At 67.7% G+C, this 11,936-nt stretch overlaps 1 protein-coding gene across 1 annotated transcript in view; it reads left to right on the top strand.

Moving 5' to 3' along the window:
- The first annotated feature begins 1,805 nt into the window (after positions 1–1,805).
- Positions 1,806–11,936, top strand: part of MUC2 (mucin 2, oligomeric mucus/gel-forming) — a 28,830-nt gene continuing 18,699 nt past the window's right edge. The window contains exons 1-25 of the mRNA XM_045165882.1: positions 1,806–1,903; positions 2,728–2,998; positions 3,783–3,897; positions 4,085–4,175; positions 4,263–4,372; positions 4,474–4,684; positions 4,884–5,009; positions 5,361–5,478; positions 5,609–5,747; positions 5,858–5,965; positions 6,052–6,121; positions 6,439–6,576; positions 6,662–6,826; positions 7,210–7,304; positions 8,024–8,150; positions 8,462–8,717; positions 8,831–8,883; positions 8,994–9,094; positions 9,445–9,596; positions 9,814–9,952; positions 10,261–10,371; positions 10,458–10,637; positions 10,744–10,983; positions 11,462–11,618; positions 11,748–11,879. Of these exons, the coding sequence (XP_045021817.1) occupies positions 1,828–1,903; positions 2,728–2,998; positions 3,783–3,897; positions 4,085–4,175; positions 4,263–4,372; positions 4,474–4,684; positions 4,884–5,009; positions 5,361–5,478; positions 5,609–5,747; positions 5,858–5,965; positions 6,052–6,121; positions 6,439–6,576; positions 6,662–6,826; positions 7,210–7,304; positions 8,024–8,150; positions 8,462–8,717; positions 8,831–8,883; positions 8,994–9,094; positions 9,445–9,596; positions 9,814–9,952; positions 10,261–10,371; positions 10,458–10,637; positions 10,744–10,983; positions 11,462–11,618; positions 11,748–11,879 (3,481 nt within the window). The 5' untranslated portion in view covers positions 1,806–1,827. The remainder of the gene's footprint in view (positions 1,904–2,727; positions 2,999–3,782; positions 3,898–4,084; positions 4,176–4,262; positions 4,373–4,473; positions 4,685–4,883; positions 5,010–5,360; positions 5,479–5,608; positions 5,748–5,857; positions 5,966–6,051; positions 6,122–6,438; positions 6,577–6,661; positions 6,827–7,209; positions 7,305–8,023; positions 8,151–8,461; positions 8,718–8,830; positions 8,884–8,993; positions 9,095–9,444; positions 9,597–9,813; positions 9,953–10,260; positions 10,372–10,457; positions 10,638–10,743; positions 10,984–11,461; positions 11,619–11,747; positions 11,880–11,936) is intronic.

Below are 11,936 nucleotides of genomic sequence, written 5' to 3'. Positions count from 1 at the left end.
GTCCCAGGGGGCCCTTCCTTCTCAGACCAGAGGCTGTGCTGGGCACCCTGTGTCTGGCCAGGAATCCCTGAACCCACCAGGGCAGAGGGAGTCTGGCAGGGAAAATGACTACCCTTGGGGCCCACGGCGGGCCTGTCCTCGGGTTTTCCCAGGGCTCAGTGCCAGCCGTGCCAGCCCCACGGGAAAGTGGCACGGCCGGCCTGCTGGCCCTGCTGCTCTGGTTCCCTAATCCCTGGGCCTTCTGCTTCCAGCCCTGCGCTGTGCGAGTCCCTGAGGCCTGCGGGGAGGCGTGTTCCCAGGTCTGGAGAGGGCGGGATGAGGGGCTTCCCCCTCAGGAGGGCTGGGTCTGGGGACTGTGGCTCCCAGTCACCCTCTCAGACTCTGGGGTGCCCACCCCTTGATGTCCTGGCCCTGCGGGGGCCCTGGGAGTCATCGCCTGTGCTGGGGGAGCTCGAGGCCCTGGGCGCTGCCGGGAGAGGATTGGGTGTCAGGAGAGGAAGGCCCGTGAGAGGCCTCTGTGGGGGTGCCGGGCTCAGGGGCTCAGGGGTCCCGCGGCCCCCTCTTCCAGAGTAACCACTGAGATGAGCCCCTCCCGCTCACCCTGAAACCGGGGACCGTGAGGCTGGAGCCTGCATGTCCCCCTCATCCGAACAGTCGTCCACGCTTGTGTGGGCCAGAGTCAAAAGCTGAATCCAGGATGCACGTGTTTTCAGGACGGGCAGACTGCTTGGAGGGGAGGCCCGACCTTGGTTTATCCACTAGTAACGGGGGCTGCCCAGAGGTTGCTAAGGTTCGGGGCCCGTGCAGCCCAAACGCCCCTTTCTGAGGCATTTCCAGACGCGCTGGGCTCAGCTTGGAGGGTCTGGGATGCGCCTGAGGCCACAGCTCCTCTCCGGGGCGGGACCCTCTGCTGTGGGAGGCCTGATCTGGGAGCACCTGTGGGCCGCCTCCCCTAGCCCTGGTCCTCCCCACTGTCCTGGGAGGCGGCAGGGCCAGGCCTGTGCTGGGCTGAGAGCCGCCTCCCTGCCGGGACCTGGCCCCTTCCCCTGGGGGATGGCCACTCTTGGCCTGGGGCCAGGTGCCCTGTGTCCCAGAGGATGCTGGGCTCCCCAAGTTCCAATTACATGTAATTCCAGAGGTGGGCCGGGCTGGGGGAGGGGAAGGGATTAGCACGTGGGCTGGAGCCAGGACCTCACGGAGCTTGCAGGCTCCAGGAAGGAACTGTGCTGAAGTGGGGGATCCCTGGGCCCCCAGTAGCCCACGCCTGCCCTGCCTCAGGCAGCAGGGTTCAGGGAAAGCAGGGCCCCTGGTGGGGTAGCTGTGGCCCAGATGACCTCTGGGAGGTCCCCAGGTGGGAGGGGGCGCCCACCCCACAGACTGGCCTATCCGGGCCCCTGGGGAGGCCCCCACTGGACCTCACTGTGCCGGGGGTGCTGGATGGGTGAGGTGGGGACGAGGGAAGCGCGCTGTCTGCTGGGACAAGCTTCCAGCAGGACCCCTGGCCCCAGGCTGGTCCAGCAGCAGGAGGAACGGAGGTCCGCCTTGGGTGTGTGCTGGAATCGGGTAGATGGTGCTGCATCGGGTAGATGGTGCCGCATCCCGGGCACGGCCAGCTCTACCGGAGCAATAAAAGATAAACCCCAGATAACCTGAGTCAATATTTCCCCAGCGGGCCCTCGGAGCCCCCACAGCTGTTTTCCTGATGACCTGGGGGGCGCCCCACCCGTCCCGCACCCTCCTGCCCTCCCCGCCCTCTGGCGGCTCTGCAGGGCATATAAGGCCTGGCCCCTGCCCCGGGCGCTCTGCCCTGCCTTCCTTCTGGCCACCATGGGGCTGCTGCTGGCCCACCTGGCGGCCCTCTGCCTGGCTCTGACCTGGGCCGGGGGCACGGAGCTCCAGAGAGGTGAGAAGGCTGCGGGATGCCCGGAGCGGATGGTCCTGCCTGGAGGAGAGGGGGTCTTCCTCGGCCCAGGCTTTGGGGTGGGCGACCTGGCCTGGCATTTGCAGCCCCACCCCTGCTGACTGGGTGTGGAGAGGAAAGGAGAAGAGAAGGGGGAGTCCCTTTGAAGGTGATGGTCCAGCCAGTGTGTCCAGGGGGCAGTCCCAGGTGGACATACTGGGCCAGGCAGCTGCCTGTGGCTCTGAGGGAGGCAGGGGCCCACCAGGAGGGGCCAGGCCCTCAGTCCTGGGTGTCAGGGGCCCTTGGAGGGTCAAGACCAAGACAGTCCTCTCTGCAGAGCCGGCTGTTTGCGCCTCTGCTCAGGGGCGGCTTCAGCCAGAGAAGCCCGTGTGAGTGCAGGACAGCGGGCTCTCCATCCAGCGGAGCCACTGGGGACGGGGGGGCGGGGGTGAACCTGGGGGCCCCCTCTGAGGGGTCTGGCACCGCCCCTCTTCTGAGTGTGCGCAGGCTGGAGCCGGGGGAGGGGGCACTGGCTGGGGCATCAGTGGACAGAGTGTGGCAACGGCCAGGGTAGGGGCCCGGGGCCAGGCTATGGCTGCAGCCCCCGCAGGGTACGAGCGTGAGGGCGTGGCAGCTGCAGAAGCCCTTGCGGGGGCCCGAGACCGTGCGGGCGGGTGACCAGGGGCCAGCAGAGGGCCCCGCAGGGCGACCTCCCCAGGGCCTGGGCCAAGACCCCAATGGCTCTGAGCAGCTGGCGGGCGCCTCCGGAGCAGAGGGTCCTTGAGGGAGGTGGCCAGGCCACTCACGCCTCCCCCCGCGGCCCCCAGAAGGCAGAACCCGGAACCATGGCCATAGCGTGTGCAGCTCCTGGGGCAATTTCCACTACAAGACCTTCGACGGCGACGTCTTCCACTTCCCTGGGCTGTGCGACTACAACTTCGCCTCCGACTGCCGCGACGCCTACAAGGAGTTCGCCGTGCACCTGAGGCGCGGCCCCAGCAGCAGTGGGGGCCCGTCCCAGGTCGAGTACATCCTGCTGACCGTCAAGGATGACACCATCTACCTCACCCGCCAGCTCGTCGTGCTGAATGGGGCCATGTGAGTCGTCAGGCCCGTGCACGCCTGAGTCCTGGTGATAGGGCTGCAGCCCCTGCCCCTCAGCCTGACCCACTCCCCCGGCCCGCATCTATTCTGGCCAACGGCTCAGAAACAGAGTGTTGGGTCTGAGTCCGGGTCATCGATTCATTCAGCAAATGCTGATGAGGCCCTGGCAGGAACTCCCAGGGGTGCGAGGCTGGGGAGGGGGCTCAAGGGATTTATTTATCCCGTGCGTCTCTGCGAGCCCCTCTGCTGGGAGCCCACCAGGCTCTGAGCTCGCCGTCCTAGCGGCCCGGCGGGCTAGGGTTACGCGGGGCCCACAGGAGGCCGTTCCTCCCCCATGTTGTCCAGCATTGTCTGGGGAACAATGGGGCTCTGAGCGCACTCCTGCCCAGCGGGTCCCCACCTGCAGGCTTCGCCCTTTCCCTGCTGCTCGGGGTTTAGTTTCCCACAGCCCAGGCTCAGCGTCAGGGTGGGCACGGGGCCCCGGAGGCGGTGCGGGGTGGGCACAGGGCCTGCCCTCGGAGGCTGGGTGAGGCTTTCCCAGTTGGCCTGCCCTCCTCCCAGGGCTCCTGGGGATTCCTACCAGGAATGGAGCCTGAGGTGGGGGTGTGGAGAGGGCCCTGGGCAGGCGTGTGTGGCCCCACCTGGCCAGGCAGGTGGGCAGGGGCTCAGCCACTGCTTGAGTGTCCCCAGAGAGCGGCCACCCCACCCAAGCCCACAGCCTCGGCCCCTCTGCGGGGGGAGCTGCATGGGCCAGCGTGACCCCCGTGCCCACCCCCAGGGTCAGCACGCCCCACTACAGCCCGGGGCTGCTCATCGAGAAGACTGACGCCTACACCAAGGTCTACTCCCGTGCTGGACTCACACTCATGTGGAACCGGGAGGACTCAGTCATGGTGCGTTGCGGGGGAGGGCCGGGGGGCTGGGGCGCCATGTGGGGAGCGGGGGGCACCCTGTGAGGGTCCCTCTGGGCCGCCAGAACTGCCCCCGGGTCTCCCACCACAGCTGACCAGGCTCTGAGCCCCACTTGGCTGTAGGGGGGGGCGACCCTGTGGCCTGCTCACCTGTGCCCTCCCCCGGCAGCTCGAGCTGGACAGTAAGTTCCGGAACCACACGTGCGGCCTCTGCGGGGACTACAATGGCCTGCAGACATACTCGGAGTTCCTCTCCGAGGGTGAGCACCTCCTTGGGGGCCTCAGTGGGCGGGTGCGGGTGGCCCCCTGGCGCCCTCCAGCCCTGCTGAAGGCCGTGACCCCTCTAGGTGTATCCTTCAGTCCTGTCGAGTTTGGGAACATGCAGAAGGTGAACAAGCCTGACGTGGTGTGCGAGGACCCCGAGGAGACGGTGGTCCCCAAGTCCTGCTCCGAGCACGTGAGTCCCCAGCCGCGGTGGGGGTGGGGGCTTTGGGGGGGTGGGGAGAGCTGGGGGCGTGAGCAGCCCCACCCATGCCCGCCTCCTGCATCGCCCCCCAGCGCGCCGAGTGCGAGCGGCTGCTGACGGCTGCGGCCTTTGCGAGCTGCCAGGGCCTGGTGCCCGTGGAGCTGTACGTGCGGGCCTGCACGCAGGACCGCTGCCGCTGCCCGCGGAACGCCTCCTGTGTGTGCAGCACCATCGCCGAGTTCTCCCGCCAGTGCTCCCACGCCGGCGGGCGCCCGGAGAACTGGAGGACCGACGCGTTCTGCCGTAAGCGGCATGCCGGGACAGCGGCGGGAGGACGCAGGGGGCTCACGGGGGTTGACCCCGGGGACTGTGCTGGCCTTTGTGGGTGTCGGGCAGGGCAGCCTGGTGTGTCCAGGGCTGGGGGCCACGTGTGTGCACCAGACCCTTCATGGTGTCCGCCGCGCATGCCCCTTGGCTCAGGGGTCTGCCTTTGCTTGTCCAGCCAAGAGCTGCCCTGGGAACATGGTCTACCTGGAGAGCGGCTCACCCTGCATGGACACCTGCTCACACCTGGAGGTCAGCAACCTGTGTGAAGAGCACCGCATGGATGGCTGCTTCTGCCCGGAAGGTGAGGACGCAGGCGGGGAGTGGGGAGGCGGGATGGGGGACAAGCGGGAGAAAGAGCACAAGCGCTGAGACCCTCCCCACACACACGCACACATGTGCGCACACACGCACATGCGTGCACACGTGCGCACACGTGCACACGCACACACACTCAGCGTCAGCTTCCTGCTCCTCACCCCTGGACAGTCCTTCTCCAGCCTGGCCCGTGACCCTGAGTCTGGAGGCAGGTCCCTCAGACACAGTGTGGGTCCACAGCGCCCCCAGAGAGGGCTCTGTGGGCGGGAGGCCGGTGCACCTGCGGCCCTGGGAACGGCGGGATCGGGGCGGCTGAGAGGCTCGTGTCCTGCTGCAGGCGCTGTGTACGATGACGTTGCGGGCGGCGGCTGCGTCCCCGTGAGCCAGTGCGGCTGCAAGCTGCACGGACACCTGTACACGCCCGGCCAGGAGATCACCAACAACTGCGAGCAGTGGTGGGTGCCAGGGCGGGGGTCCCGGCGGGCGGTGGATCCCTGTGGGCTGGGAGTCCAGGTGGGCTGGGGGGTCCGTCCCGGCGGACTGGGAGTGGCAGTCGAGCCTGACACTGGGCCCTCTGCCTCACAGTGTCTGCAACGCTGGCCGCTGGGTGTGCCAGGACCTGCAGTGCCCCGGGACCTGCACTCTGGAGGGTGGTGCGCACATCTCCACCTTCGACGGGAGGAAGTACACCTTCCATGGGGACTGCTACTACGTGCTGACCAAGGTAGGCTGGCGCTCAGGGCGTGTGGGCGCTGCCCCTCGCCCTGTGGCCTCGAAGGGGACCCTGCCCCACCCGCCGTGTGACTACAATACCCTCTCCCTCCACCACCACAGACCCAGAACGACTCCTATGCCCTCCTGGGCGAGCTGGCCCCCTGCGGCTTCACGGACAAGCAGACCTGCCTGAAGACAGTGGTGCTGCTGGCCGACAACAAGAAGAATGTGGGTGTCCCTGCCTCCCACCCTCCCAGCTCCCCCGGGGCCCACGGTCCTTCTCAGCCCCTGTGTCCCCTTGGCCTTGCCTGCAGGTGGTGGCCTTCAAGTCGGATGGCAGTGTCCTGCTGAATGAGCTGAAGGTGAACCTGCCCCATGTGACGGGTGAGTCCTGCTCCGGGTGCCCCGACTTGGGGGGAGACGGGGGAGGGAGGAGGAGATGGGGGATGGGCAGACCCCCCACCCCTCACCGCCCCTCACACCCCCCCTCATGCCCCCCCACTGCCCCTCACGCCCCTCCTCACCGCACTTCATGCACCCCCTCACGCCCCCCCTCACTGCCCCTCACGCCCCCCCTCACTGCCCCTCACGCCCCCGCCACCGCCCCTGACGCCCACCCCCACCGCTCCTCACCGCCCCTCACGCCCCACCTCACACCCCCCACCGCCCCTCACGCCCCCCCTCATGCCCCTCCCTTGCAGCGAGCTTCTCCATCTTTCAACCGTCCTCCTACCACCTCGTGGTGATCACCACCTTCGGCCTCAAGCTGCAGATTCAGCTGGTGCCGGTCATGCAGCTCTTCCTGACGCTGGACCAGGCGGCCCAGGGCCGAGTGCAGGGTGAGTGGCCCCGCCCGGCTCCCCCTCGCGGCCGCCGTTGTGCCTCTGCGGCCCCTGCCTTCCCAACCCTGTCCTGGCCCCTCAGGCCTCTGCGGGAACTTCAATGGCCTCGAAGGGGACGACTTCAGGACGGCCGGGGGGCTGGTGGAGGCCACGGGCGCCGGCTTCGCCAACACCTGGAAGGCCCAGTCGAGCTGCGATGACAAGCTGGACTGGCTGGAGGACCCCTGTGCCCTCAACATTGAGAGTGGTGAGGCTTGGCCGCCGGGCCCTGGCCCCAGGCAGACGGGGCTCCTGGGGGGACGTGGCAGGTGGGTGAGGCGTGGCTGGCCGGCTGCCTGCTGCCTTCTTACGGCTTACGGTGGCCCAGGGTTGCAGCTGGCCTAGGGACCCAGCAGAGAGTCTGCTAATCCATGGGTGGTGGCCTTGACTGGACGCCCTCACACCCACTGGCCGCCTGCCACGTCCGGGGAGCTGGCGAGAGGCAAGGGGCACCTTGCCCACCTGCCCTGAAGGGAGGGGCCTGTTTTGGTCCACCGAGGGGCAGTGTCTGCTCCAGCCTGGGTGATGGGGAAGTGGGACCCAGGGACCTGCTAGAGGGGCCATCCCACTGAGGGGCTGAACCCTCCACAGCCAACTACGCTGAGCACTGGTGCTCCCTGCTGAAGAAGACTGAGACCCCGTTTGAGAGGTGTCACTCCACCGTGGACCCAGCCGAGTATTACAAGGTGGGTGGGGCACGCAGCGGCCCCCACCCCTGGCTAAGCCCCACCCCTCCTGTGGGAAACTGCTGTGTGTGCACAAGCACATGTATATCGCTGCTTGTGTGAGTGTGCACATGTGATGAAGGGTGTGTGTGTGCATGCGTGTACGCGCTGTGTCTGAGTGCTGTGCATGTGTGTACGGGCTGCATGTCTGAGTGCTGTGCACGCGGGTACGGGCTGCGTGTCTGAGCGCTTGTGCATGAGTGTACGTGCTGTGTGTGACTGCTGTGCACGCGTGTACGGGCTGCGTGTCCAAGTGCTTGTGCATGTGTACATGCTGCGTGTCCAAGCGCGTGTGCACCAGTGTACGTGCTGTGTGTGAGTGCTGTGCACAAGTGTACATGCTGCATGTCTGAGCGCTTGTGCACAAGTGTACGTGCTGTGAGTGCTGTGCACGCGTGTACGGGCTGCATGTCCAAGTGCTTGTGCATGAGTGTACGTGCTGCGTGTCTGAGCGCTTGTGCACGAGTGTACATGCTGTGTGTGAGTGCTGTGCACAAGTGTATGTGCTGCGTGTCCGAGCGCTTGTGCATGAATGTACGTGCTGCACGTGAGTGCTGTGTATGAGTGTAAGGGCTGTGTGTGCGAATGCTTGTGCACACGTGTACGTGCTGCATGTCAGTGCTTGCATGGGCGTGACGCTCCCTAGCCGGCTCCCACCTCACAGCCCATCTGCCCCCCAGAGGTGCAAGTATGACACGTGCAACTGCCGGAGCACGGAGGACTGCATGTGTGCGGCCCTGTCCTCGTATGCCCGCGCCTGCGCCGCCAAGGGCGTCATGCTGTGGGGCTGGCGGGAGCACGTCTGCAGTGAGTCTCGGGCTCCGGCCGGCCTTCCGGTCCCTGCCGTCCCACCCTGGCAGTCGAGTGGGGAGGGGATGGGGGTGACATCTCAGGGGCCAGTGGCAAACCAGCCTGGGCCTCTGCTTGCGTGGAGGAGCTTGGAATCCCTCAGCCCAAAAGGTGGGGCACGTGGCCCCTGCGCGGCCGGGATGCGCCCAGGGCGACTGCTCTGCTCGGCCCTCGGCGGGCGGGTGTCCCGCCGGACACGGCTTGGGGCTGGCCTTCGGGGAGCGGGAGCTGGGGCTGCCCCGCCTCACACAGGCCCCTCCCCTCTGCAGACAAGGACCTGGAGTCCTGCCCCAAGTCGCAGGTCTTCCTGTACAACCTGACCACCTGCCAGCGGACCTGCCGCTCGCTGTCCGAGTCCAACACCCACTGCCTGCAGGGCTTCGCACCCGTGGATGGCTGCGGCTGCCCTGACCACATGTTTCTGGACGAGAAGGGCCGCTGCGTGTCCCTGGCCAAGTGCTCCTGCTACCACCGCGGCCTCTACCTGGAGGCAGGGGACGTGGTCCTGAGGCATGAGGAGCGATGGTGGGTGTCCTGGGGTGGGGGAGGGGTGCACCCCATCTGCTCGGGGGGCCCACCCCCTGCCCGCCCACCCCACGGAGCCGCTGGGCCTGGCTCACCCCACCTCTCCCTCTCAGCGTCTGCCGGAACGGGAGGCTGAGCTGCATACAGGTCAAGCTGATAGGCCAGGGTAAGTGGCCGCCACCTCATGCGCAGCCTCCCGCCCCCCACACTGCTCCCTTGCCCGCCCGAGCCCCCACCCAGCTTCAGCTGGGCTCAGCGGCCCCTTCCGTCCCGCAGCCTGCGAGGCCCCGAAGATCCATGTCGACTGCAGCAACCTGACGGCACTGGCCACCCGGAGCCCCAGGCCCGTCAGCTGCCAGACACTGGCTGCCGGCCACGTGCGTTCTGGGGGTGCCGCTGAGGCGGGGGGCGCGGGGGGCTCCTGCGTGGCCCTGAGGCTCCGGATCCTGGGCCTCGGATGCTCGGGCTTTGCTGCCCTCTCATCCCTTGAGGGAGTAGCTGCCCGCGGGCCCCTGTAGGGAGGGGCCCCAGGCAGGCCGTTCTCACTTGTCTCCCAGCCCCACAGGGAGCCTGAGGGTGGGGCTCTGGAGGCTGGACCAGGGCGCGGGGTCAAGGATCGGAGGGTGGGGTGGGAGACACGAGTGAGTGTCTGCAGTGTCAGAAGAGGGGCTGGCCATCCTGGGCCTGGCATCTGGTCCTTGAACCCCACTCTCCAACCACCCCCCAGTACCAGACAGAGTGCATCAGTGGCTGCGTGTGCCCCGAGGGGCTGATGGACGATGGCCGGGGTGGCTGCGTGGTGGAGGAGGCATGCCCATGTGTGCACAACAACGACCTGTACCAGCCCGGGGACGAGGTCAGGGTCGACTGCAACACCTGGTGAGAGCCCGGCCCCGCCTCTGACACCCGAGCACTCCAGAGCCTGCCCTGGGGCACGGCCTCCTCCGTGGGTCCTGGTCCCGATGGGGGCTGCGGTAGGAGGGCTTGGAGGTATGAGCTGCTGGGAACTTTCTGCAGGGCTCCAGGCTGCTCTCTGAGCAGGGCTGGGGAGCCCGGGCCCCTGCAGCCCCTCCAGCCCCCATCTCCCTCTCCCCAGCACCTGCCAGAAAGGGCGCTGGGCGTGCACCCAGTTCGTGTGCCATGGCACCTGTGCCATCTACGGGAATGGCCACTACATCACCTTCGACGGGAAGTACTATGACTTTGACGGACACTGCTCCTACGTGGCCGTTCAGGTGAGGCCGAGGGCACGGGCAGAGCCCGCCTCTGTTCTGTGGTCCCTGGGCTGCTGGCCCTGGGTTGCCCCAGCCCAGTGAGGAGGCTCCGAGCAGACGGGGTCTGGGGTCAGAGGGGAGCCCTTCCTTGGCCCTCCCATTCCACGACCTCCCGCGGGTGTCAGGGGTGTGGGGTGCCCAGGGGTGTGTGTGGGGGATGGTTAAGCCGCCTCTCAGCAGAGGAGGGGCTGAGGTGGGGCCCAGCTGGGGTGGGGTGCCCCTCACCCCATGGCTGGGTCAGCCTGGCTCACGTGCCCCTGGGTCCCCAGGACTACTGCGGCCAGAACACCTCCCTGGGTTCCTTCAGTATCATCACCGAGAATGTGCCCTGTGGTACCACGGGGGTCACCTGCTCCAAGGCCATCAAGATCTTCATTGGGGTGAGTGCTGCCCACCCCCCGGGGGGTGCATGGTCCCTGGGGAACCCTTGGACCACGCCAGTGATGGGCCTCTCCCCTGGGCACAGAGGACGGTGCTGAAGCTGGAGGACAGACACTGCATGGTGATCCAGCGTGACGTGGGCCACGACGTGGCCTACACCACGCGGGATGTGGGCCAGTACCTGGTGGTGGAGGCCAGCATCGGGGTCATCGTCATCTGGGACAGGAAGACCACCATCTTCATCAAGCTCGACCCCTCCTATAAGGTGCGCAGCTCCCTGCCTGCCCGGGCCGCCCAGGCACGCCCGGGGCCAGCCCCCTCCCTCCCGCGGGGCCCCCGGGCAAAGCCCCCTGTCCGGCTTGTCTCTGCAGGGCGCGGTGTGTGGCCTGTGCGGGAACTTCGACCAGCGGTCCAAAAACGACTTCACCACGCGGGACCGCATGGTGGTGGACAGTGAGCTGGACTTCGGGAACAGCTGGAAGGAGGCCTCCACCTGTCCGGACGTGAGGACGGCCCCGGACCCTTGCACCGTGAACCTGCACCGCCGCTCCTGGTCGGTGAAGCAGTGCAGCATCATCAAAAGCAGGGTCTTCGCGCTCTGCCACAGCAAGGTGGGCGGGGCGTGGGTGTGGGCGGAGCCACCGCAAGGCGGGCGGGGCGTGGTGTGGGCGGGGCCACCGCAAGGCGGGCGGGGCGTGTCGGCCTGTGGGCGGGGCCATGGGCCAGGTGCTCTCCCTGCAGTGTTACCCCTCAGCGCCGTCCTGTGTGCCTGGACACATGACCAGAGGTCCAGTCTTAACTTTGAGAGACGTGGCTGGAGCCCCAGGCTCTCCTAGACCTTCCAGGAAGGGAGACAGGGCACAGCCCGCCCAGACAGCCGTCTGCTCCGGGCAGTGGGCGGGAGCAGTGGTCGGTGGGGGGTGGGTGTGGTGGGCACCATTGTGGGACCCCCCTGGCAGGCCCCTGAGGGGTGGTGCTGGGTCACCTTTCCCTGTCCCGGCCTCGGGGCCCTGAGCTTCTCGGGCCACAGGGGAGGGCCTGGCCCCGGGAGGGCAGCGTGGACCCTGGCACATGGAGGCCCCTCCCCAGGTGGACCCCATGCCCTTCTACGAAGCCTGCGTCCAAGACTCCTGCTCCTGCGATGCCGGCGGGGACTGTGAGTGCTTCTGCTCCGCCGTGGCCTCTTACGCCCAGGAGTGCACCAAGGAGGGCGCCTGCGTGTTCTGGAGGACCCCCGACCTGTGCCGTGAGTGCCCACCCGCCCTGGCCCCGGGCAGCCGTGGGGCGGGTGGCAGCTGCTGAGTGGGGAGGGGCGTGTCCGTGATCCCCTCCCCGCCTCCGCCCTCCCCAAGTCTGACTGCACCTCTACCCCCAGCCATATTCTGCGACTACTACAACCCCCCGGGCGAGTGTGAGTGGCACTACGAACCCTGCGGGAACCGCAGCTTCGAGACCTGTCGGACCGTCAATGGCATCCACTCCAACATCTCCGTGTCCTACCTGGAGGGTGAGGGGCCCCATGCGGTGTTGCTCTGCGTGCCAGGCGGGCCAGGCTCGCCCTGCT

This window comes from Bubalus bubalis, chromosome 5 (genome assembly GCF_019923935.1).
Source record: "Bubalus bubalis isolate 160015118507 breed Murrah chromosome 5, NDDB_SH_1, whole genome shotgun sequence".
Classification (NCBI taxonomy): Eukaryota; Metazoa; Chordata; class Mammalia; order Artiodactyla; family Bovidae; genus Bubalus; species Bubalus bubalis.
Note: the sequence above shows the minus strand (reverse complement) of the source record. Positions and strands in the feature narration are given on the sequence as shown.